The 22,676-nt window shown below is 48.2% G+C and overlaps 1 protein-coding gene across 1 annotated transcript; it reads right to left on the reverse strand.

The window, feature by feature from the left end:
* Positions 1-17,680: 17,680 nt before the first annotated feature.
* CLDN19 (claudin 19) lies at positions 17,681-22,315 on the reverse strand. Its single transcript, XM_057747674.1, has 5 exons — positions 22,074-22,315; positions 20,687-20,851; positions 20,494-20,578; positions 18,540-18,692; positions 17,681-17,814 (listed from the first exon to the last, which is right to left on the reverse strand). The coding sequence occupies exons 1-5, from the start codon at positions 22,294-22,296 to the stop codon at positions 17,766-17,768; spliced, it is 675 nt and encodes a 224-aa protein (XP_057603657.1). The 5' UTR covers positions 22,297-22,315; the 3' UTR covers positions 17,681-17,765.
* Between the last annotated feature and the right edge of the window lie 361 nt (positions 22,316-22,676).

Below are 22,676 nucleotides of genomic sequence, written 5' to 3' on the forward strand. Positions count from 1 at the left end.
GAACAGCAGTGATTTCCTCTCTCGACCACTCTGCCTTAGCTTTTGACACTTATCCTTGAGTCTGGTTCTCCACTGTAACAGTTATTTATGAATACCTCATGTTCTTGGAGACCTAATGTGGCTGGAGCAGAGAGCACGGAAAGTGGTGAGGAACTGAGTGCCAAATCAAATCAAGCACGTTGTCTTGTTTTGTTGCCTTTAAAATTAGGTGGGGGGGGGGGAGTCAAGGAAGGGAGGGAATGCGGGGATATGTGTATAAAAACAGATGATTGAACCTGGTGTACGCCCCCCCCCCCCCAAAAAAAAAAAAAAGTGTTATGGTAGCTTTGGTATAATGCAATATGATGAATGATATTTATTATAAAAAAAAAAAAATTAGGTGAGGATGCTTATGGTTTCTGTTGAACCTTGTGCTAGGTGACCTAGGCAGTGAGGTAATACTTTGGGTGGTACTGGTAACAAACCAAAAGAGCTTGCAGTCAAGAATGTGTAATTTATTAGTAAACAGGTAAAGTTTATTTTGTATGATAGTGTCAAGGAAATGTATTTAGGACTAACACTTTTCAAATCTCTGGGAGGAAGCAAGACTGCTGAAAGACATTAAAGAAAAATGAGGTTTTACATGTTCATGGATATTGAGGATGATGTCAATCCATCTATTCAAGTTAGGTTCAGTTTTTTTAAAAAAGGAATTTTTGGTGGGTTTTAGAAAAGGAAGAAGAGAGGTTGGAGGTTAGAGGAGAGAAAAAGATGTAAAATAGTTGTTTTGGAGAATGGGGGTAAAAGAATATCAGGGAAGTAGAACTGCCAGCAGGTGTGAGGGTTTGGTTTAACCAGAGCTTGGCCAGCTGAATCCAACAGGAAGAAAAGAGCAAAGGTTTTGAAAGTGAATGCAAGGTTATAGTGGTGCTATTGTCCCCATCATCCACTTCCCCCATCCCCAGATCCAAGGGTGATTCCTGATGAACTAAAGCCAGGAAGAGCACATAGCATTCTTTGGTGATTGGAATTGGTCCAGGAGTTGGCAAGTGTTCCAGATTGACCCAGTGGAGTAAGAGTACTAATGTAAGGGAGTTAGAAGAGTATGAGGTAGTGGCCTCAGACTGACATGCTTCACCTGGAGATGTGGGGCAGTTACTGGTAGTGACAGTTCAGGTTATGATCATATGACTGGAAGACAGTACTGGGAGTGAAGAGGTCAAAAGTAGACCATGGTGTTAAAAGGATCCTCTCTGAGTGTTGGAACACCCACAAGCATTGTTAGAAGTGGCTGTGGAGAAGGCCCTGGAATGGCAAGGAATGCTGCTGGATTGTGGGCCTAGTTTGCAGGCAGGGACTTCAAGAAAGTTTGAGTTTAGAGGTGGTGGCTGTGTAATAGGAGACCTAGTCCACCAGCAGGCACCACAGTACTCAGGGTTTTAAAAAATTATCACTGAAGGGGCTCCCAAGGAAAGTATTGTCCTAGTCTGGTTAGAGGTAGAGTGAGCAGGAGGATGTTCAGAGAAGAAAAGCTGATTGAATCCAGAGGGCACAGTGGAGGGTTTGGGAAGGGAACGATATTGGGTCAGGTTAGGAGGAGGGGAGAGCTAGTGGGAATTGAGGTAGTGGCACTGAATGGGGAATCTGGTAGAGGTGAACAGGCAAGTGTATGGACATGACAAGTATGTAAACATGACAGGTTGAGTCCTGAGGTTTTGCTAGTGGGAAGATCAGTCTGACACTGGCTGGGGAAGGAGCAGTTTTGTTAGGAATTCCTCCTTTCCCTGCTCTGAATGGTGCCTTAGATACTGGATGGCCTGCTTACATCCCTTCAATCTGGCTGCCTGTTTTTAAAGGCTATAAATGATACAAAGAAGTGAGTCCGTTTACACGCTATTTACATCTACCCAAGTGATGTGTTAGCACTTCTAACTGGCTTGGGGCAGCCAGCTGTACAGCCCTTCTGTCTGGGCTGAGAAGCTGATATAGAGGGTCTGGATAATTTTTGTTTACTTATTTTTCTCTTTTTCTCTGGGTGCAGCTTGCGGGATCTCAGTTCCCCAACCAGGAATCAAAACCCAGGCCCTCGGCAGTGAAAGCATGGAGTCCGAACCACTGGACCACCAGGGAAATCCCATGGATGATTTTTAAATAGAATGATTTTCATTTTAGAGTACTCTGGGACAAAAAAGTGGCCAGTTTGGACATTGTTGTGCAAGTCCAGATAAGATGAGACCGTAGATAAGGCACTAGGAAAGGAGGTCAAATCTGAGATGTTCTCAGAAATGGGGTTGACAGATTGAGGTGAGTCGCTGAATCTGGAATGGGGAAGAGAAGAATCTGGCATGATTGCAAAATGGTTATACAGGTAGTACCACTTGCTGGACTAGAGAATGCACAAAGGGGAGGAATCTGTTTGGTTTCAGATATACAGAGTTTGAGGTGTCTGGGGCATCCGTAGGGAGTATGTGGGAAGCAGGTTTAGAGCTGAGGAGGGAGGTGTAGGCAGAAGCTGAACGATCGTTGCTCATCAGGTGGCTGTTGAAAGCTGTGGTCATGGAGGAAGTCACATCACTCAGCATCTGTGGAGAGCAGAGAGTGGAGGCCCAAAGATGTGGGGAATCCAGGAAGGGGGACATCACAGAACCCTAGAGAACAAAGCAAGAAATGGTTCCGTCGGCATCAAAGCCAAGAGGTCCAAGAAGGTGGAGGCTGAAAAGTATCCATTGGGCTTAGCGACAAGGAGATTAAGGGAGAGAGCAGTCCTGTGGAAAAGTGGAGGTGGCCCTAGACTCAGCAGGTTGAGGGGTGACCAGCTAGAGCTGCTACTCTTCAGTCTTCCCCATCTCAGTAACAGCCAGTCCATCCTTAAAGGTCCCAGCCAAAACCCTCAGAGTCTATTCTGACTTTTTTTAAGCTTTTAAAACATTCCGCATCCACTGAGTCTGTAAGTCCTGTTGATTCTGTTTTTGATACATCCAGAATTGGACCACTTCTCACCACCTCCATCCACGTCTCTCACTTGGATTACTGTAGTACCTGCTACGCAAGCTCCCTGCTGCCTTCGTCTTCCTGCCCCACCGCTCTCCAGTCAGTTCTCAATGTAGCGGCCAGGATGTCTGTCCTCTTAAAAACCATGTCAGACTTTGGGCCACTTCTCTGCTCAAAACCTTTCAGAGGCTTCCAGTCTCACTTTTGAACAAAAGCCAGCATCCTACAAGAAGATTCACAGTGTGCCCTTCTCTGTCCCACTCCCAGGTTTACTGCCCTCCCCCTGGTTTACTCCACTCCAACTTCACAGGCGGCCTTTTCCTTGAACATCCAAGCACATTCCACCTCAAGGCCTTTCCACTTACTTTTCCCTCTTGACAGGAAGATTGTTTCCCCAGGTAACTAAGTTGCTTTCTTCCCCTGTTATTTCAGGGAAGGATTAGGAAGGCCTTCCCTGACCGCTCTAAAATAGCAGCCCCCTCCATACCCAGATCTCCTTACCTCCTGCTGCTTGACTTTTCTCCATAGTGCATAGCATCATCTCCTAATCAACATTGCATATTCTCTGTCTTTTCTAGATAGTAATCTTAAGGGCAGAGATTTTGGTCTTTTGTGGGGTTTTTTTGGTTTGTTTTTCCGCTATATCCCAGGATCTACAACAAAAGTATAGAGTAAAAGCTCAGTAAGTGTGTTGAAGTTGAGAAGTGGGATGAGGGAAGCGAGGGCTGCCACTGGAAGGGCAGATGTACTAGTTATGTTAGACCATATAATTTATGTGTTAGCCAAATAGGGTGCCCTTGAGAGAAAGGGATTTGGTTGTCAGTTACACTGGAATGAAAGGACTGTCCTGCTGAAATGGGAGTTTGGTCACTCCAGAGACATGTAAATTTGAGGGAAGGGTTTTTTAGGATGAGATATGTGTATGTGGGGTTGGGGGAGAAGAAGCCAACCAAGAAGAGCTTTATGATTATGGTACAACCAAATGTTTCATTTACCCTCTGCATAAAATTCAGTTTTCATAGATAACATTTTGAAACACCAGGATGGAAAGTGATTTGGAGTCAGAAAACCTGAGTTCTAGTCCTACCAATGAAACTTCACCCCTGAGAACTTCAGTGTGGAGCTACCACATGAAAGTCTTTCTGAACACTTTAATGTTCAGAAAGAGCTACTGAACATTAAAGTCTTTCTCAAAGTAAGGCCTATAGACCACTCACAAGAAAATCAACAGATTCCTGGATCCCACCATCAAACTGACTAATCTGAATGCAGGGCAGGAGCCTCAGAATGAGCTTTTAAAATCCTTAAAATAGAGATATAAATAGTACCTACTTCCTAAATTTCTTGTAAAGATTGAGAATAATACCTTACGTTTTATTAGTGCCCAGTAAATGTTGGCTGTTATTACAGGTATATTGTAAGGATCAACTTAGATACTAGCTCTGAAAATTGTAAACTGAAATTGTGGCCATGAGAGTGTTAATTTACAGATCTCTAACTGCAGGTAATTGACACAAAATGCTGTGCTTTGAAATCTACCACCATGTTTGCCTTGATGCCTTGCTTTCTTTCCAAATGCTCCCAAGTCAACAGAGATTCTAACGCAGTCCTGTTCCTGGAACTCCACTGGCAGTCAACTTTGGCTCAAGGACTCCCCTGATGGCCTTATCAAACTTCCCTTAGACCGCATGGTAGCTTAAAATTCTTCTACCCAATATTCCTTCACTTAGTCTTGATGGCTCCCCAGCCCCTTCCCCATTTTTATCAAAGGTGTTCCCCTAATAAAATTCTTGCATTTTAATCCTATTTTGGGGGGTCCGCTGCTTGGAGAACCCAGACTAGCATCATAAGCATCATAGAGAAGTAAAGAGGTGAGAAAGGATTCTGGGAAGATGGCTGAGTGTGAAGCACCAGGAATCTGTCCCCCTAACCTCAGCAAGTACACTGGTAGAATTGGTCTGATGTAAATATTTTGGAGCTCTTGCATCTATTGAAGGTTTGCAACATTCAGGGAAGACTTGCAGTAAGTTGAGATTGATGTGGGGAATTTCATCTCTTAGTTCAGCAGCAGCTACCTATCCCCCACCCAGCTCAGCCCCATGGCAGGCAGTTGTGCAGATGTTTCTGGAGCACCTTGCACATACCTTGCAGCAGCTAGGGTAAGCAATAAGGACCCTGTCCCCCAAACACTGTGGCTCTGTGTTCTGGTTGTTATCAGTCAGCTGCTTCTGATCAAGGAGGTGCAAAGACAGAGAGCAGACATTGTTGCACCTACCCCCATTGTTGCAAGCCCCTCGCCTCCAGCTGAAGTGACTCGCCCTCTTCATTTTAGTCTTTTTTCCTCTGTTGAGAGCCAGACATTAAAGACTAGAACATTCAAAAGCAACCACATATATGGGGGAAATTAGAAAGTCACTGCACATGGCCCAAGGAAGCACAGGCTCAGAAAAGACCTGAAAATACCTTAAATTTACACCCCAAGCTGATCCTTGGTGCAGAGACAGCCTAGAGCAAAAGAAACAAAACAAAAATAAAGCAAACCCTGGAGAAGAGAGACAATCTGACTTCCAGGGTTACCACATTATTAGATTCAATGTTGAGGTTTTTTGTTTGTTTTTAATTAGTTTTGGCTGTGTTGGGTCTTTGTTGCTGTGCTTAGGCTTTCTCTAGTTTCAGCAAGCAGGGGCTACTCTTTGTTGTAGTGTGGTGACTTCTCGTTGCGGAGCACAAGCTTCAGTATTTGTGGTGCGCAGGCTCAGTAGTTGTGGCTTGCAGGCTTTAGAGCTCAGGCTCAGTAGTGGCAAACAGGCTTAGTTGCTCCATGGCATGTGGGATTTTCCCAGACCAGGGATTAAACCCATTTTCCCTGCAATGGCAGGCAGATTTAGAACAAATGCTTGAAGATGCTCATAGAATTAAAGGAAGATGTGGAGAAAGGCAAGAAAATGATGTATAAACAAAACAAATATCAATAACAAGATATAAAACCTAAAAAGAAACCAAAAAAACTCTACGGCTGAAAATTACAATAACTGAAATGTAAAATTCACTAGAGGGACTCAAAAGCAGATTTGAGCAGGCAGAAGAATCAGTGAACTTGAAGATAGGAGAATTGAAATTATTGAGTCTGAGGAACGGAAAAAAATTTTTGAAGAAAAGTTCACAGAGCCTCAGGGACTTTGTGGGACACCATCAAGCAGACCAACACATACATTGTGAGAGTTCCCGAAAGAGAAGAGAGAGAGAAAGGGGCAAAGAGAATGTTTGAAAAAATAGTGGCTGAAAATGTCCAAAAATTTATGGAATACATGAATATAACCATACCAGAAGCTTAAATTCCAAGTAAGATGAACTAAAAAGGACCCATACCAAGACATGTTAAAAACATTGACATGGGGCTTCCCTGGTGGTGCAGTGGTTGGGGGACACAAGTTTGAGCCCTGTTCCAGGAAGATCCCACATACTGTGGAGCAACTAAGCACGTGTGCCACAACTACTGAGCCTGTGCTCTAGAGCCCATGAGCCACAACTACTGAAACCCGTGTACCCAGAGCCCGTGCTCCGCAACAAGAGGCCACTGCAATAAGAAGCCCGCGCACTGCAATGAAGAGTAGCCTCCGCTCTCTGCAACTACAGAAAGCCTGCACGCAGAAACGAAGACCCAATGCAACCAATTAAAAAAAAAAAAAGAAATGAAAATTAAATAAAAACATGATAGCATTTAAAAAAAACATTGACAAAAGAAAAAGAATCTTGAAATCAACAAGAAAGAAGCAATTCATTACATACAAGGGATTCTCAATAAAATTATCAGATTTCTCATCAGAAACTTTGGAAGCAGAAGGCAGTAGCTGATATATTAAAAGTGCTAAAATAAACTATCAACCAAGAATCCTATATCCAACATATCACAAAAAGAGAAATTCTGTGATTCCATTTATATGAAGTACTTAGATTAGCCAAAATCACAGAGACAGAAAATAGAATAGTGGTAATGAAGAGTTATTGTGTAATAGGTATAGAATTTCAGTTTTGCAAGATGGAAAGAATTCTGGAGATGGGTGGTAACGGTGTTCTCACAACAATATTAATATACTTAATAGCTCTAAACTGTACACTTTAAAATGGTTTAGACAGTAAATTTTATGTTATGTGTATTGTACCACAATAAAAAATTGAAAAATGATGGCTAAAATGCTGAGGAAAGATACAGGGAAGAGTAGACTTGAAACAGAAAACTGGTTTTAGGGTCTTGCAGTGATCGTCAGATTCTGTAGAAAAGTTAGATGGCCTAAGGAAGAAAAGCTTTGGTGAAAGCCAATATTTAAAGGCTTTTTCATTTGTATATCATCTTTCCCATTTTTGTAAAAATATCATAAAGTGAGATTCATGTGCTCATTATATAATTTTTGGAGCATATATTTAAATTAAAACTTTTAAAAAACATAATTTTAAACCAACTGAGGTATTTTAATATCTAAAATTTTTTGCTAATTTTGATTGTCACAAACAATCACTTTCACAGAAGAAGAAATAATAAAAATGTTCTACTTGAGTAGTGATTTTTAAGTGTATTCTAAAATTATGTGAGGGCATTCTGAAAAGATGGCTTTCACTTCTGGTAATGTTGAACCAACTTCTGCTGAAGACTGCTAAGAACACTAGGCAAATGACATAAGCTACCACAATTCCGAGAACTGGCCTCAAAGAAATGGGAAAACACTGACCCTGGAGCTAAAGATTAACTATACCTAAAAAACAATCAAGATGATGCCAATCAGGACATTGGTCCTAATGACTAATTTCAAGATGACTGTCAGAGCTGTTTCTACACGCAGCCCCCTCCCTTCACCTTCATAGAAGCTCTTACCCACTGATTGTCAGCAGTGTGGGAGTCAGCCTTTGGACAGGCATCTGCCTTCCACCACCCCCACCCCCACCCCAGTTGCCAGCATCCGAAAAAAAGCAAACTTTATACACACACACACACACACCCCACTAGGCAAAATATTTTTTTAAATCTTTCTAAAAGCAAGAAAGTACTGAGAGACTCCCAGGCTAGGTCCAGGAGAGGATGACAATGTAGAAAAGTGAGTGATTCTCAGGGCTACCTTTCCTCTGGATATGTTTGAAAATCTAGAAGAGACAACTGAGAGGCTGTGTGCTGATCTGGAAGTTTCAGTGTTTGCTGGTCTGGAAGACGCAGCGTACTGTGCTAGAGGAAAAAATTTAGAGTCTGGGCCCACAAAGTGTGCGAACCCTCGTACACTACCCCATGCTTTGAGTTGAGGACTTTGAATGATTGCACCATGGTAGTAAATTAAAATAACCCTCCCATAGATTGCACGCAGACTTGGAGTCATGTGGGGGCCCAGAAATCTCAAGCCCTAAACTTGGATAAAGGTGATCCTGAATTGCTGGTTCCACTGCCCTGACCCCAGGATGAGGAAGCTAAAGCAAATAAAATATTATTTGTGTAAAATAAAAATATAATCCTAGGCTTTGACTTACATCTACAGACATTTTCCAAGTGCTAAATCAAGCATATATTCAAAGATAACTAGGTACAAGGAGACAAGTCATCATGAACAAGGACCAGCAGAAACAGCATTCAATGGGAAAAAAGACCCACAGGAAGCCCAGATACCAGAAATATCAGATACAGAATGTAAAGCAACTATGTTTACTATGTTCATTAGATAAAAGGAGAAGCTTGAAAATTTTAGAGGGCATTATGGTCTTATTGTGGTGGTTTCTCTTGTTGCACAGCATGGGATCTAGGCACGCAGACTTCAGGAGTTGTGGCGCTTGAGCTCTAGAGTACAGGCTCAGTAGTTGTGGCACGCAGGCTTAGTTGCTCCATAGCATGTCATATCTTCCTGGACCAGAACTTGAACCCGTGTCCTCTGCATTGGCAGGCAGATTCTTAACCACTGTGCCATCGAGGAAGTCCCAGACATAGAGTCTTTAAAGAGTTAAGGTTAAATGAGATCACTGAGGTGAGGCTTAATCCAATATACCTGGTGTCCTTATAAGAAAAGGAGGAACTTCCATGGTGGTGCAGTGGTTAAGAACCCGCCTGCCAATGTAGGCAAGGGTTTGATCCCTGGTCCTGGAAGATCCCACATGCCGCGGAGCAACTAAGCCCGTGTGTCACAACTACTGAGCCTGTATGCCACAACTACTGAAGCCCATGTGCCTACAGCCTGTACTCCACAACAAGAGAAGCCACCGCAATGAGAAGCCCATGCATCGCAACGAGGAGTAGCCCCCACTAGAGAAAGCCTGCAAGCAGTAACGAAGCCCCAACACAGCCAATAAATAAATTAAAAAAAAAAAAATGAAGACATGGACACACACAAGGAAGGACCATGAAGGCACCAGAAGAAAACAGCCTTCTGCAATCTAAAAAGAGAGGCTTCAGAGTGAAACCAACTCTGCCAACACCTACATCTTGAACTTTCAGCCTCCAGGAATGTGGGGAAATAAATTTCTGTTGTTTAAGCCACCCAATGTATGGTACTCTGTTATAGCAGCCCTGGCAAACTAATAAAGAAGGGAACCAGAAACTGTATAAATTGATACAGCAGATTTTAAAAAAATTAACCAGGTAGAAATCTGAGAACATAAAAATATGATACACCAAAGAAATCAATGGACAGGTTCATAAGCTGATTAAACATAGTTGAAGATAAAATTGGGGAATTCCTTGGTTGTCCAGTGGTTAGGACTTCACGCTTTCACTGCACAGGGCCTGGTTTCAGTTCCTGGTTGGGGAAATGATTCTGCAAAACAATAAAATTAAAAAAATAATAAATACATAAAATAAAATTAGTTACCTGAGTGATAGTTGAAGGAAATAATTTTTAATGAAGTACAGAGAATAAAAAATGTGGAAAATAGAGGATAAAAGCTGAGAGAATTTAGTAAGAAAATCAACCAGTCTGTAATTGAAGCCACAGAAGAAAGAAAAAAGGAGAAAATTGAAGAGATAATGGCTGAGGCTCAATCAGAAATGACTGAGGTGGGGAGAGGGGGAAACCCCAAAAGAAAGAGCCAGGAATCCCAAAGAGGTTAAATTTTAAAAAAAATCTACATCTAAACACATCAAAAATGGTACCACCATTAAAAAAGAATAATAAAAAATAATAAAAAGCAAGAGAAGCCAGGAAAAGAAAAACAAATTGCTTTCAGAGGAAAGACATTTAAGTTGATATTTTATTTCTCAACAGAAACAATGGATGCCAGAAGATAGTAAAACGATAGTTTCAGAGTAGTAAAATGGTATCTTCAGTGACCTGAAAGAAAATAATTGCCAAGCTAGGATTCTATATGTAGTGGGACATGGAGGTGAAAAAAGACATTTTGAGATAAAAGTGGAGAACATTCACAAGCAGCAGACCTGTACCAACGAGCGGAAGACAATGATCCCACTTGGCGTGTTAGGAGATAGAACAGGAATGAAAAGCAGAGAAAGAAGTAAAAGTCCTAAACCAAGGTTGCCTACCTCTGAGCATGGGGTAGAAGCAAAAGCTGCCTGACACTAGGGACAAGTAGGAAACTCATTACTAGGGTCCTGAATTGATGCAAAACAGAAGTCTGCTGCCTGATGGGAGGGCAGGAAACCCCCACTCTAAACCCACTGTCATTACAAGGCAGAGTTCAGATGCTCAGGTGCACAGGGCCTGTCTATGACTAAGGCTGGAGCAGAACTGAGAAATGCCGCCAACATGAGCCTTGCATCATAAAGTGAGCAATGCTAAGCTGCTGCTGGGGAAGGGGCAAGAACGTGGAGAGGGATTCCCTCTGGTACAGGTATGTGGGAAGTGTTGAATGCTGAGGCTCAGGAACACTAAGGAAAGCTCTGGATTCCAGGTCTCAAACTAAGCACAATGTATCAGCAGCCCATTATCATCAGAAATGAGGAATTGCTTAGATGTGTTTATCAAATGATGACAAGGCAGAGGAAAAATCATGAACTTGAAAAGTCAGTAGAAATTATACAAGCCAAAACATAGAGAAAAACATGGAAAAAGACAAAACAGAACAGACTCTTGAAGACCTGGGACACAATATCAAGCATGTGACTGAAGTAGCAGATGAAGACAGGAAAAATGTAGCAGAAGAAATGTTTGAAAAAATCATGGGACTTCCTAGGTGGCGCAGTGGGTAAGAATCTGCCTGCCAATGCAGGGGACATGGGTTCAATCTCTGGTCCAGGAAGATCCCACATGCCACGGAGCAACTAAGCCTGTGCGCCACAACTATTGAGCCTGTGCTCTAGAGCCCATGAGCCACAACTACTGAAGCCCACGTGCCTAGAGACTGTGCTCTGAAACAGGAAAGGCCACCACAATGAGCCCACGCACCACAACGAAGAGTAGCCCCCGCTCGCCACAACTAGAGAAAGCCCGTGTGCAGCAACGAAGACCCAACACAGCCAATAAAATAAATAAATTTATTTAAAAAAATAATAATGGCTGCGAATTTTCCAAAGTCAGTGAAAGGTAGCAAACCACAGATCCCCAAGCAAAATGAACAAAAAGGAAAGAACACACCCAGGCACTTCATAGTCAAACTTCTGAAACCCAATGATGGAGAAAATATGACAAGTAGCCAGAGAGAAACAAGGAAGCAAAAATAAGTACTACAGCAGAGTTTTCATTTTAAAACTACATAAGTTAAGGACTTCCCTGGTGGTCCAGTGGCTAAGACGCCGCACTGCCAATGCAGGGGGCCTGGCTTTGATCCCTGGTTGGGGAACTAGATCCCGCATGCACACCTAAACTAAACATTCTGCATGCCGCAATGAAGATCCCGAGTACCGCAACTAAGACCCCATGCAGCCAAATAAATAAATAAATTTTTAAATAACAAATTAAAAATTAAAAAATAAAAACTACGTAAGCTAGAAAACACTAGCATGACATCTATAAAGTACAGAAAAGGATGGAGGAGTCAACCCAGAATTCTAAACCCAGCAAAATCATCTTTCAAAAATGAGGGTGAAGGGCTTCCTAGGTGACTCAGTGGTTAAGAATCCGCCTTCCAATGCAGGGGACACAGGTTCGATCACTGCTCCAGGAAGATCCCACATGCTGTGAGCAACTAAGCCCATGAGCCACAACTATTGAGCCCATGTGCTGCAACTACTGAAGCCCACGCGCCTAGAGCCCACGCTCTGCAACAAGAGAAGCCACGGCAATGAGGAGCCCATGTACCGCAATGAAGAGTAGCCCCCACTCACTGCAACTAAAGAAAGCCCGCACACAGCAAAAAAAGACCCAACACAGCCAATAAAATAAATTAATTAAAAAATAATAATAAATAAAATCAATGTTCCTTTAAAAAAAAGAAGGTGAAATAAAGATTTTGTTTTCATCACAGGTGAGTTCAAAGCTTTCATTTCCATCTCCATCTTGGGAGGCATTTTCAAGTGCCCTCTGAGAAGAATGGCTCCCCAGTATTCTAGCTTTCCTTTAGACTTTAAGAAAAAAAGAAAAAAGCTTTCTATCTTGAAATAATTTCAAACTTTAGAGAAAATTTGCAAGAATAGCTCAAAGAATTCCTGCATGCCCTCCACTTAGATTGCCCAATTAATGTTGTACTACAACTATTTGCCTTGTAACTCATTCTTCCTGTGTATTTATGCGTATTTTTTTTTCCTGATGCCTCATTATCCTTCTGGTACTTGTAATTTCCTAAAATACGACACTGTCCTACACAGCTCTCTGTTCACAGTGAACTATCTTTGATGTAGTACTGTCGTCTCAACCACAGACACCACTCAAACTTCATTGGTTGTCCCAAGAACGTCCTTTATCGGTCCAGAATCCAATCCAAGATCATTCATTGCATATAGATGCAATATCTCTTCAATCTCCTCAGTCTTTGCTGTCTTTCATAACTTTGACAGTTTTCCAGGGTAATGGCAGTTCTTTTGTAGAATAACCTCAATCTGGATTTGTCCGCCTTAAGTAGATTCAGTTTATGCACCTTTACCAGGAATATCATAAATGATTCTGTGTTCTCAGTCCATTATAACAAGAGACACACAGTTTTGTCTTGTGCCATCACTGGTGGTGTTAACTCTTATCGCATAATATATGTCAGCTATGTTCTTCACTGCAAAGTGAAATATTTTGTACTTCTTGGTTAATAAATTACTCATATTACTTGGCATTTTACTATAGAGCTTTTCCTTCTCCACTTATTTAATTATTTTTATCAGTATGAACTACTGGATTCTTATTTTTATTCACAGAGTTAAAATCCATTAGTCATTATTTTCTTTGATGCTCAAATTTTTCCAGAAAAAGCCAGAGGGGACCCCTTTAGTCTGGCTTCTGTATCCTTTAGACATGTCTCCATCATTCCTTGAGCACTTTCTGGAACAAGATGCTCCAAGCTTATTTTGTACTTTCCTTATCCCAGCCCTTGAATCAGCCATTTCTTCCTGGAGTTCTCATACTTTCAGCGGAGAATGGTATTTAGAAATCAAGATATGGGCTTGCCCCTGGGGTGTCTTTCGTTCTTGGCCTGTCTAGGGGACAGAGCTCACAGATGTATGTATATTTGACCCTCAGTACCCATGGGGGATTGGTTCCAGGACACCCCCCCCCACCCCCAACCACACCAAAATCCCCAGAAGCTCAAGTCCTTTATGTAAAATAATGTAGTACAGTCAGCTCTCTGTATTTCCAGTTCCACATCCATGGTTACAGAAGGCTCTGTGTATATATATCACACACATGTACATACACACACAGCTCTATCTATTTCCACATTTATCTATGTATATAAAAAGCTGTGTGTTCATCCAGATACCTCCAATTCCAATCCAACACCACAAGATTTATTCTAGTCTTCCTTGTTTCCATCTTTGTAAACCCATTCTCTGACAGTGAGAAGCCTGGCTAACATTATTTTCAGTGTATTTACTTATTTGTTCAATCCCCTTGCGTGTAACCAATCTCTGACCCTGCCAGTCAAGGACTCTTCAGCGTTGTGGTGACCACATGGGCCACTGCACAGAGAGGGAGAGACAATGCATCAGATTTTTGTTTGTTTGTTTAAATAAAGACTTTATATATATATTTATTTATTTATTTATTTATTGGCTGTGTTGGGTCTTCGTTGCCACACATGGGCTTTCTCCAGTTGTGGAGAGTGCAGGCTCCTCATTTTGGTGGCTTCTCTTGTTGTGGAGCATGGGCTCTAGGCACGTGGGCTTCAGTAGTTGCGGCACATGGGCTCAATGGTTGTGGCTCATGGGCTCTAGAGCACAGGCTCAGGAGTTGTGGCACATGGGCTTAGTTGCTCCGTGACATGTGGGATCTTCCCTGAACAGGGCTCGAACTGGTGTCCCCTGCATTGGCAGGCAGATTCTTACCCACTGCGCCACCTAGGAAGCCCCAGGTTATTTTTCTTTCTTCTTTTTTTAACTACATTCTTTTTTTAAATTTTTTATGAATTAATTTATTTTGGCTGCATGAGGTCTTTGTTGCTGCATGAGGGCTTTCTCTAGTTGTGGCAAGCAGGGGCTACTCTTTGTTGCAGTGTGTGGGCTTCTCATTTTGGTGGTTTCCCTTGTTGAGAAGCATGGGCTCTAGGTGCCTGGGCTTCAGTAGTTGCAGCACACGGGCTCAGCAGTTGTGGCAGGGGGGCTCTAGAGTTGAATCTCAGTAGTTGTGGCGCACAGGCTTAGTTGCTCCATGGCATGTGGTATCTTCCCAGACCAGGGATTGAACCTGTGTCTCCTGCAATGGCAGGCAGATTCTTAACCACTACCCCACCAGGGAAGTCCCAGTGATTCAAATTCTGACTCTGTGATTCCATGGCACCGTGTCAGCCCTTTGATGCTTTGAAAAATTGTTTACCCTTTCCTCAACATTTTTTTTCTTTTTTAAAAAATTTTATTGAAGTGTAGCTGATTTACAATGTTGTGTTAATTTCTGCTGTACAGCAAGGTGATTCAGTTACCTCCACATTTTTAGTTGTTTTCAACAAGACTGTCGTCCAGAATAAAATTGCCTGCAATAGTCTCATAAATTGAACTAAACATTACTTTTAGTTGCTGTATGAGGAGAAAAGGCCAGGAAGCGCTGCTCTGGGTGTTGTCCATTCTCCATGTCCAGTGCTGCCTGGATCAGGCTTAGCTGTGGTTCCCCATAATCTTGCCAACTTGAGGCAAAATCTTAAATTGAACCACTTTCATTATATCCAGTATTCAATGGTAGCTCAGTTGAAATCCTAATCTAGAAAAGGAGAAGCAACACACAGCTCTCATTAGCCCAAACTTCAGTATGCACAGGAATCACCTGGAGAGCTCCTTAAAATGCTGAATCTGTTTCACCTAGTCTGGGGTGGGGCCTAAGACTCTGTCATTCTAACGAGTTTCCAGGTGATGTGAATCTTGTGGTTGGAGAACTGGGCTGTGAGGAGCAAGAGCCTCTAGGATGCTCCTCACCTTTATTCCAGTGGTCAGCAGGGAGTGTATTACATTATACACCTGGCAAACCTTAGACGTATTCCTAACATTTTAATTTTGTTCCTTTGCGCACACACACACAGAAGAGCAGAGTGAACCCCTAAGCACCACTGGCATTTACCAATCTTATAATTTCCCCTGCTCCTGACCTTTCTATTCCTAGAATATTTTAAAACAAATCTGGCCATGATATCATTTCAGTGTGCACCTCTGACAGACAAGGCTTAAGAAAATAATCACCACAGTGTTATCACATAAAACGCACAATACACAGACCACAAAATTAACCATAATCCCTTGACATCATCTAACACCCAGTTGCTATCCTTATTCTCAGGTGCGGGCAACAGAGGAGTGCCCTGGTCAGCTACTCCAGTGCCCAGTTCATTCCGCTTAGTTGAAGAACACCTGTTGCCATGGCGGTACTCGGGCTTTCCTTCCGGGCTCAGGGCACAGGTATATCCCTCCCCAGGGAACCCTGCTAACAAACCACAGCACAGGCTTCAGGGTCACGCCTTTTGCCCACCTTCCTGGGTTCCTCTCAATCCTCTAGTCTTGAGGCTGGGACAGGAAACAGGAGGCCTGGACAGGTGGCTCTGTCGCAGGTTGGCAGCTGAGGTGACCGTGATGTAGATATTTGACAGAGGAGAGGCCTCGGAGATCAGGCTTCCCAAACTCTCGTAGCTGCAGACTCTAAACTCTTCCCAGGCATCCTGCCATTGCCAGGACCCCACGCCTGTTGTTAATCAGCGTACTGATTGGGTTGTGAGGGGTCAGCTGACTCTCCATCGCTCCAACCTATGGCCAAGGGCACAAAGGGCTTCCTTTCATGAAGGATCACACGGAAGCTGGTTCCCGCCCTGCCTGGCCTGGAGCTTCTCTCTCTCACAGCCTATCCCTGAAGCAGCCAGCACATTCTATTCCGACAATTTCCTACCAAATCCCAAGCCTCTGGGGGTCCCTGAATCACAAGAGATGACATGTGGTTTCCCTGCCGACGGCTTCCTGACCAGATAGCGAGGGCGTCCGAATCCTCTGCCTGGGACAGAGGTCAGCCTCTGGGCCCCACACCCCACGCTGCTCAGGGACACCTGAAACAGGAGCCCTCACTGCGATGCTCACTTTCTAGGTTCCAAATTTGGTGTTAGGCAGGGCTCTTCTGACTGCATGTGACAGAAACCAAACTCAAAATTACTTCAGCAGAAATGGGTTTATTTATTGGGAGGGTGTGGGGATCTCATAGAACAGCCTAGTCCCAGGAGAGGCAGAGGGAGACGGGCTTCCTCGTGTCTGTCCCACCTCTTCTTGCACATGAGCCCCCCCTCTGAGGGGCAAGAAGTGTGGCCCCACACCCCGAGCTTCAGGCCTCACAGAAGTGCCCTCAGTGCTGCTGACCTCAGAGGCCCAGGTCCACTCCAAGCCCATTAGGTTGGGATGCCTGGTGAGGGGGAGGGGTTGGGCATCAGCTCCCCAGGTGACTTGAACGTGTACCCAGAGCCAAGAATCACTGCTTTATAGCATCAGGCACCCAAAGAGACTCCTCTGTAGTTCTCATTCATCGTTCGAGGGGCAGGGTCTGGTGAACCCACTTGGGCTCAGGGGCCCGCCCCCTCTAGCCCCTGAGGCGCCGCCGTGTATGTGCAGCCGCGGCCAGGCCGGGGGCCCCATGGATGACCCCCCAGCAGCTCTGCTGTCTGCTTTTCCCCTCCCACCCCTACCTTCTCCCGGAGCAGGACTGTCATCTTGTCTGACTTCACCTCTCAGAGGCACATCAGGGAAGAAGGCTGAGCTGTGTCCTCGGGATCTGTGACTTGGTGGGAGATGCCCCGGGACAGGTGGTGGAGGAAGCCAGAACAGAGCTGGCTGAGGAGGGTGGGGGAAGGCACGGGACAGTTCTTTCCAGGCAGGAGAGACAGAGGGCAGAGGCCAGAGAGAGACTCGGGGTCCCAGGAGGATGTCTGGGATGGGAGAGGCCTGAGCATGAGGAGCGGATCTGGGTTAACTTTCCCTTGACTGGGGGTCTCCAACCAAGGAGGTCCTGGTGCCAACCCAAGGACAGGTAGGGAGGCTCCCGATCAGCTTGGATGTGCTGTGTAACCCACACTGGATCTGTCTCCCCACCTTTGTGCCCAAGGACCCCAGGGACCAGCTCTGACCTCTCTGAGCCAGGCCCCACCCTCGCCATACCAGGCACAGATCAAATGACACCACATTTAGGGCTGGAGGTTCACTTTTCTTTCCAAAAAATACCAAGCACACAGTCTAGGTGTGGCAGGGGGACAGAGCCAGGCTGGGGACCTGGACATTAGACACCCAGGGGGCCCTTGGTGGAGGCGGACAATTTAACAACTGGTCTGAAAGTCAAAAGAGAGGAGAGCTGGTTAGTGGGGTGTGCAGCAGGCAGTGGGGGTAGGGCAGGGGCTGTGGGGTTCAGGCCCAGACCCAGGGACTGGCCAGTGTGGCTCACAGCAGCCCCGCCGGGGCCCATTTCTGGGGCAGGGGTGACAAGGCCTGGCTTAGCCCTCTGTGTGGATGTCCATGCAGCACTAGGCATACTGGAAGACATGAATTCAGAGGCAGCAGGGCCAGGCCTCCTGGCCTCACTGAACAGTTCCCCTGTGTGTAAGTCGGGGACATTTCTTATCCTGGCACTGCCTCCTTCGTAGGGTTGCTGTGAGGAGCCTGCAGGCCTGGGGAGGTGATGGGCTCTGGCCACCCAGGTCGTATTTATTGCTGTGTCCTCAAGGCCCAGCCCAGAGTAGACACTCACACAGCCCGTCAGTGAGTACACAGGGGCTGTGAAAGGGCTGCAGCTGGCTGGGGTGTGGACAGGTCCATGCCTGTACCTGGACTACCTGGACCTGGACCTGGCGGTGCGTATGCACCTGAGGGCCGGGGCCTGCATCCCGCCTCTCTCTGAGTGTTTGGTCTGAGTCTCAGAGCGTAGGGTGGGTGCCTACGTTGGGGATAAGCTGCTCAGAACCCTAACCGTGCTGGGGGGCGGGGGACACCCTGAACCCTCTTGACCCCGCCCGGGGTGCTGCAGGGGCCGGCGGATGCTGGGTGGGCTCAGACGTACTCTCGGGCAGCCGCCGAGGGGCCAGGCCGGTAGGGCTGCGGGCTGCTGTTGGATCTCTCGGGCTCTGGGCACGAGCAGCAGAGGAAGGAGCCGCCCAGAATGGCCAGGCCGGCGGCGGCCCAGCCCACGAACAGGGCCGGGCCAAACTCGAACCTGCAAGGGGGTGGAAGGCGCCATCAGGTGTGGCTGCGCCCCTGACCCGTCCCCGTCCTCCCCCGGGGGCTCCCAGCCTCCGCCCTGGCAGAGCGGAGGAAGGGCACGGCGTGGGGGAGCTGAGGCTGGGGCCTCCCCCGTCTCCTCGGGCCCGCTCAGTAAATTGGGACGCGCGCTCATCCTTCCTCTAGCCGCTGCCGCAGCACATCACCACCACCCGGGGCGACCCAGGCCCAGGCTGGGCTGCTCCGAGCAACCTCGTGCCGCTTTCCTCCTCTGGCCAGTGGAGGGGGCGTGGGGGGCCCGTCGGGGAGGGGAGGAGCCGGGCAGTCCTGCCACCTCCCTCGGTCACGGTCTGGTCCACGCAGCTCGCCGCGCGGCTCCCGCTGTCCTCTGCAGAAGGCCAGACTCCTCCGCGCGCTCCACCTGGCACTCCGCGCGCTCCACCGCCCGGCCCCGCGGGCCAGCCCGGCGCCTCCCCTGCAGCGTCCGGGTCTCCCCCGCTCTGTGTCTTTGCACGAGGCGCCCCCTGCTGGAGCGTCCCGCCTCCTGCGCCTCCTGCGCACCCCCGCCTCCAGGGCCCGGTTCAGAGGCCACCTCCCCTGGTCGCTTTCCCTGACCCCTCTCTGCTCGCAGCCTGGCGCTGACTCTCACCGGGTGGTTCCTTGCTTGTCCGGTTCCCTGGGGAGCACCTTGCGGGCAGACAGCACCGGATTCATCCGTGTCCCCAGGGCCCGGCACAGGGCCTGCAACTCAGGCAGCCTTGGGGAGTGTTGAAGGGACAGGGTCGAGCGCCAGGCTGGCATCTCTGAGCTGAGCTGCCTCTTGCTTGGCAGGTTTTCATGGCTAGAGCTGCCAGCCCCAGGAATGACTCACTCCTAAAGTCTCCTTTTCCTCCCCTCTCCACACTGCTGCCTCCTCCAGGAAGCCCTCCTGACTGTGACAACCCAGGCAACTCTTTTTTCATCCTCCTTCCACCCCCGGGCCCAAAGCCTGTTAGGATGTCTGGGGTTGAGACTGTCTCATTCTCTGCTCCTGGCAGAGCTGAGAGGTAAGTGAGGGGTCAGGCCCTTCACAGAGCCCCCTGTTTGGCTCCCACACACTTCACCTTATAAGTCCTAACCTTTCTAGCTCGTAAATATCTCTAGGACTACTCTCTGCAATGCTAGCCCCCCGCCCCAAGCCCTCTGCTCCAGACCTTTGCAACAGCACCTTACTGGCCTTGCCCCCTCCCCACCATTCTGCACACCACAGCCAGAGGAATTGTCCTGCCTTCTACCCCAGGATAGGAAAATAAAAAAACCTTCCTATGGCTGCAAGGCCCTCTGCCATCTGCCTTGAGGACTTTTCCAGACACATCTCTCCAGCCCAAAGTCACACAGAAATAACAATCCAGGCACTGTGCTAAGTCCCTTACCTGCACCATCTCACAGAACCCTCACAACCACACTGGAGCTGCGTCCTCCGTCCCTCCTAGTTGCATTTTACAGGGGATGAAACCAGTCACAGAAAGATTAAGGAACTTGCCCATCACACAGCCTGCCTGTGCAGAGCTGGGATTTAAATACAGAGCCAGGGCATTTAGCTACTGGGGTGGCCTCCATAGGCCTCCTGCCCCTTTGGAGGGCCCAGCCACACCCTGCCTTCTCCCCACTCCAGAGAGCTTCTCAGTGACAGCACCTGGGGCCTGTCCCCTGTTTCCCCCTCCAAGTGCCCTGCTGGACAAAGGCCAGTGGCCCCAGAAGAGGTGGAGTGGGAGGCCCAGTCAGTCCCCTGGCCCAAGCCATGCCCTGGCACTCACCTGGCATTGATGGGTGTGCTGGGATTGAAGAACTCCTGGGTCACCAGTGTGGCATACCATGAGACGGCCGTCAAAGTGCAGAGGCCTAAGGACAAGGGCGGGTAGGGTCAGCTCTGCTCTGGCCTCCAGATGGCCGCCCAGGATGGGGCTACCTGCCATGGTCAAGATGGTGGAGGAGGAGCCAGGCACTCACCCGCCAGGAGGAAGAGGACACCCCCAGCGATGGCGACTCGGTTCTTGGCAACGGGGTTGCTGTCTCCGACCCGGGTGCACTTCATGCCGATGACACTGAGGACCATGGCCACAAAGCCCAGGAGCACGGCCATCACCATCAGGGCTCGAGCTGACTGGATGTGACCTGGGTGGGGCGGGAGGGACTGAGCCAGGGGTGGGAAAAGTGGGCAGGTGGGAGGAGCCCAAGATGGGAGGGGCTGGGCTGAGCTGGACACTCCTCCTGGGCTACTACCTGCAGCAGGTGTGAGGGGATCCTAAGGATGCTGCTGACAACGGGGTGTGAGGGCAAGGGGTGGAGCTGAGCCTCACGGTTCACTCTCCCTTGCAGGTTCTTGCAGGTAGTATGTGGTGACAGTGTGGTATGAGTTCTGCCATCTGCTGCTTTCTGTCTAGGCAACTCCCTTTGGGGCCTGGCCCACCTCTCTCAGGCAGCAGAGGGGAGCAGTTTCTTCTGCGGCCTTTGAGGTTCAGTAGAAGGAGGAGTTAGGGTGTCTGAGGCCCAGCTCAGCCCAGGTTGGCCCTTGGGCAGGGATGCCTCCCCCATTGTCCATTCTGACTTGAGTCACCTTCCTCTCTGCCCTTTGAGTCACCCATGGTTGCTGTGTGCCTGCTGCTGGGGTCAGTCCTGGGCTCAGGGGCAGCACGGGGGATCTGGGTCCCTGAGAGAGGCCAGGTGACCTGCCTGGTCCGGACTAGCAGGGGCCATGTGACAGCAGCTCGACTCAGGCCTGTGGGGCCCTGGGCAGAGGGTGAGTGGGCCGGCCCCCAGCCGGGGTAGGGCTTCAGTGGTGCCTGTTTACAAGCCAACTTGTCCGGCTCAACCCTGCGCCCCAGGAGGAGGAGAGCCGCCTGTGTGCCTACATGAGGACGTGTATGTACATACGTGTGCCTGTGTGTCTGTGCGTGGTGTAGGGCACTCGAGTGCCCACATACTTGTCCACGTGGCAGGACTGGCAAGCAGCTGTGTGTACACAATGTGTCTGCAACAGAGTATGGGGAGAGATGGAGGGAAGGGTCTTGACTGAGCCCCTCTGAGTGCCAGGCAATCACCTCTGACCCTCCCAGAGTCCTGTGGAAGTCCTAGTACTGCTCTTTCCAGATGAGGACAGAGAGGGTCAGTGAATCCTTCAAGGTTACAGTGGCAGAGCTGGCATGTGGACCCACGGCTGCCAGAACCTAGAGCCCCTGCCCCCCCGCGGGGCACGAGGCTGGCCTGGATCTTCATGAGTGCACGGGGCAGGGGCTGGGGAGTGCAGCCCAGTGCAGATGGCAGACTGTGGGAAAGCTTGCTCCGGACCCCCCATCCCCACACCCCATCTTCCCATCCCAGCGGGCATGAGGCCTACCTTCCAGGGCGAGCAGCGAGTCATAGAGCTTGCACTGCACCTGACCGGTGCTCTGGGAGGCACAGGACATCCAGAGCCCTTCATAGAGGCCCACGGCGGTGATGATGGCGTCGCCAGCGTAGGAGGACTGCTTCCACTGCGGGAGGGCCGTGCTGGCGATGATGCCCACCCAGCCACCCAGGGCCAGGAAGTAGCCCAGGAGCTGAAGACCTGAGTTGGCCATGGCCCAGGGGAGGGGACTGAGGGTTCCAGGGCTCAGGGCTGGGCCAGGGACCCAGAGGTCATGGCCAGGTGACAGAAGTAGCTGGGTGGGGGCTGGGGTACAGCAAGTGGTCAGAGGCTGAGAAGGAGAGGCGGCAGGCCTGCAGTGGCAGCAGCAAAGGCAGCGGCTCCAGGCTCTAGAATGCAGGGGGAGGCCCAGGCTGGAAAGGCCAGGGGCCCGCCCACAGCAGCCGGCCTAAGCCAGGGCAAGGTCCCCAGCAAAGCTCCTCCTGCCCAGCCCCCTGGGGGTAGGAGGTGGGGCGTGGCCAAGGTGGCTGCCCTTCCCCAGGGATAGAGAAGGGAGGGGCTGGAGGAATGACCCCGCTGGACCTCAGGGCCTCT

Source organism: Hippopotamus amphibius, chromosome 1 (genome assembly GCF_030028045.1).
Source record: "Hippopotamus amphibius kiboko isolate mHipAmp2 chromosome 1, mHipAmp2.hap2, whole genome shotgun sequence".
Taxonomy (NCBI): domain Eukaryota; kingdom Metazoa; phylum Chordata; class Mammalia; order Artiodactyla; family Hippopotamidae; genus Hippopotamus; species Hippopotamus amphibius.

What these genes read in the sequence shown, in the direction of transcription:
- CLDN19 (XM_057747674.1), bottom strand. Translation starts at nt 22,296, where the DNA reads ATGGCCAACTCAGGTCTTCAGCTCCTGGGCTACTTCCTGGCCCTGGGT. An exon ending in TGTCCTCTTCCTCCTGGCGG is followed by an intron (nt 20,579 to 20,686) that starts GTGAGTGCCTGG and finishes CCTTGTCCTTAG; the next exon opens with GCCTCTGCACTTTGACGGCC. An exon ending in AGCACACCCATCAATGCCAG is followed by an intron (nt 18,693 to 20,493) that starts GTGAGTGCCAGG and finishes ACCCCCTTGCAG; the next exon opens with GTTCGAGTTTGGCCCGGCCC.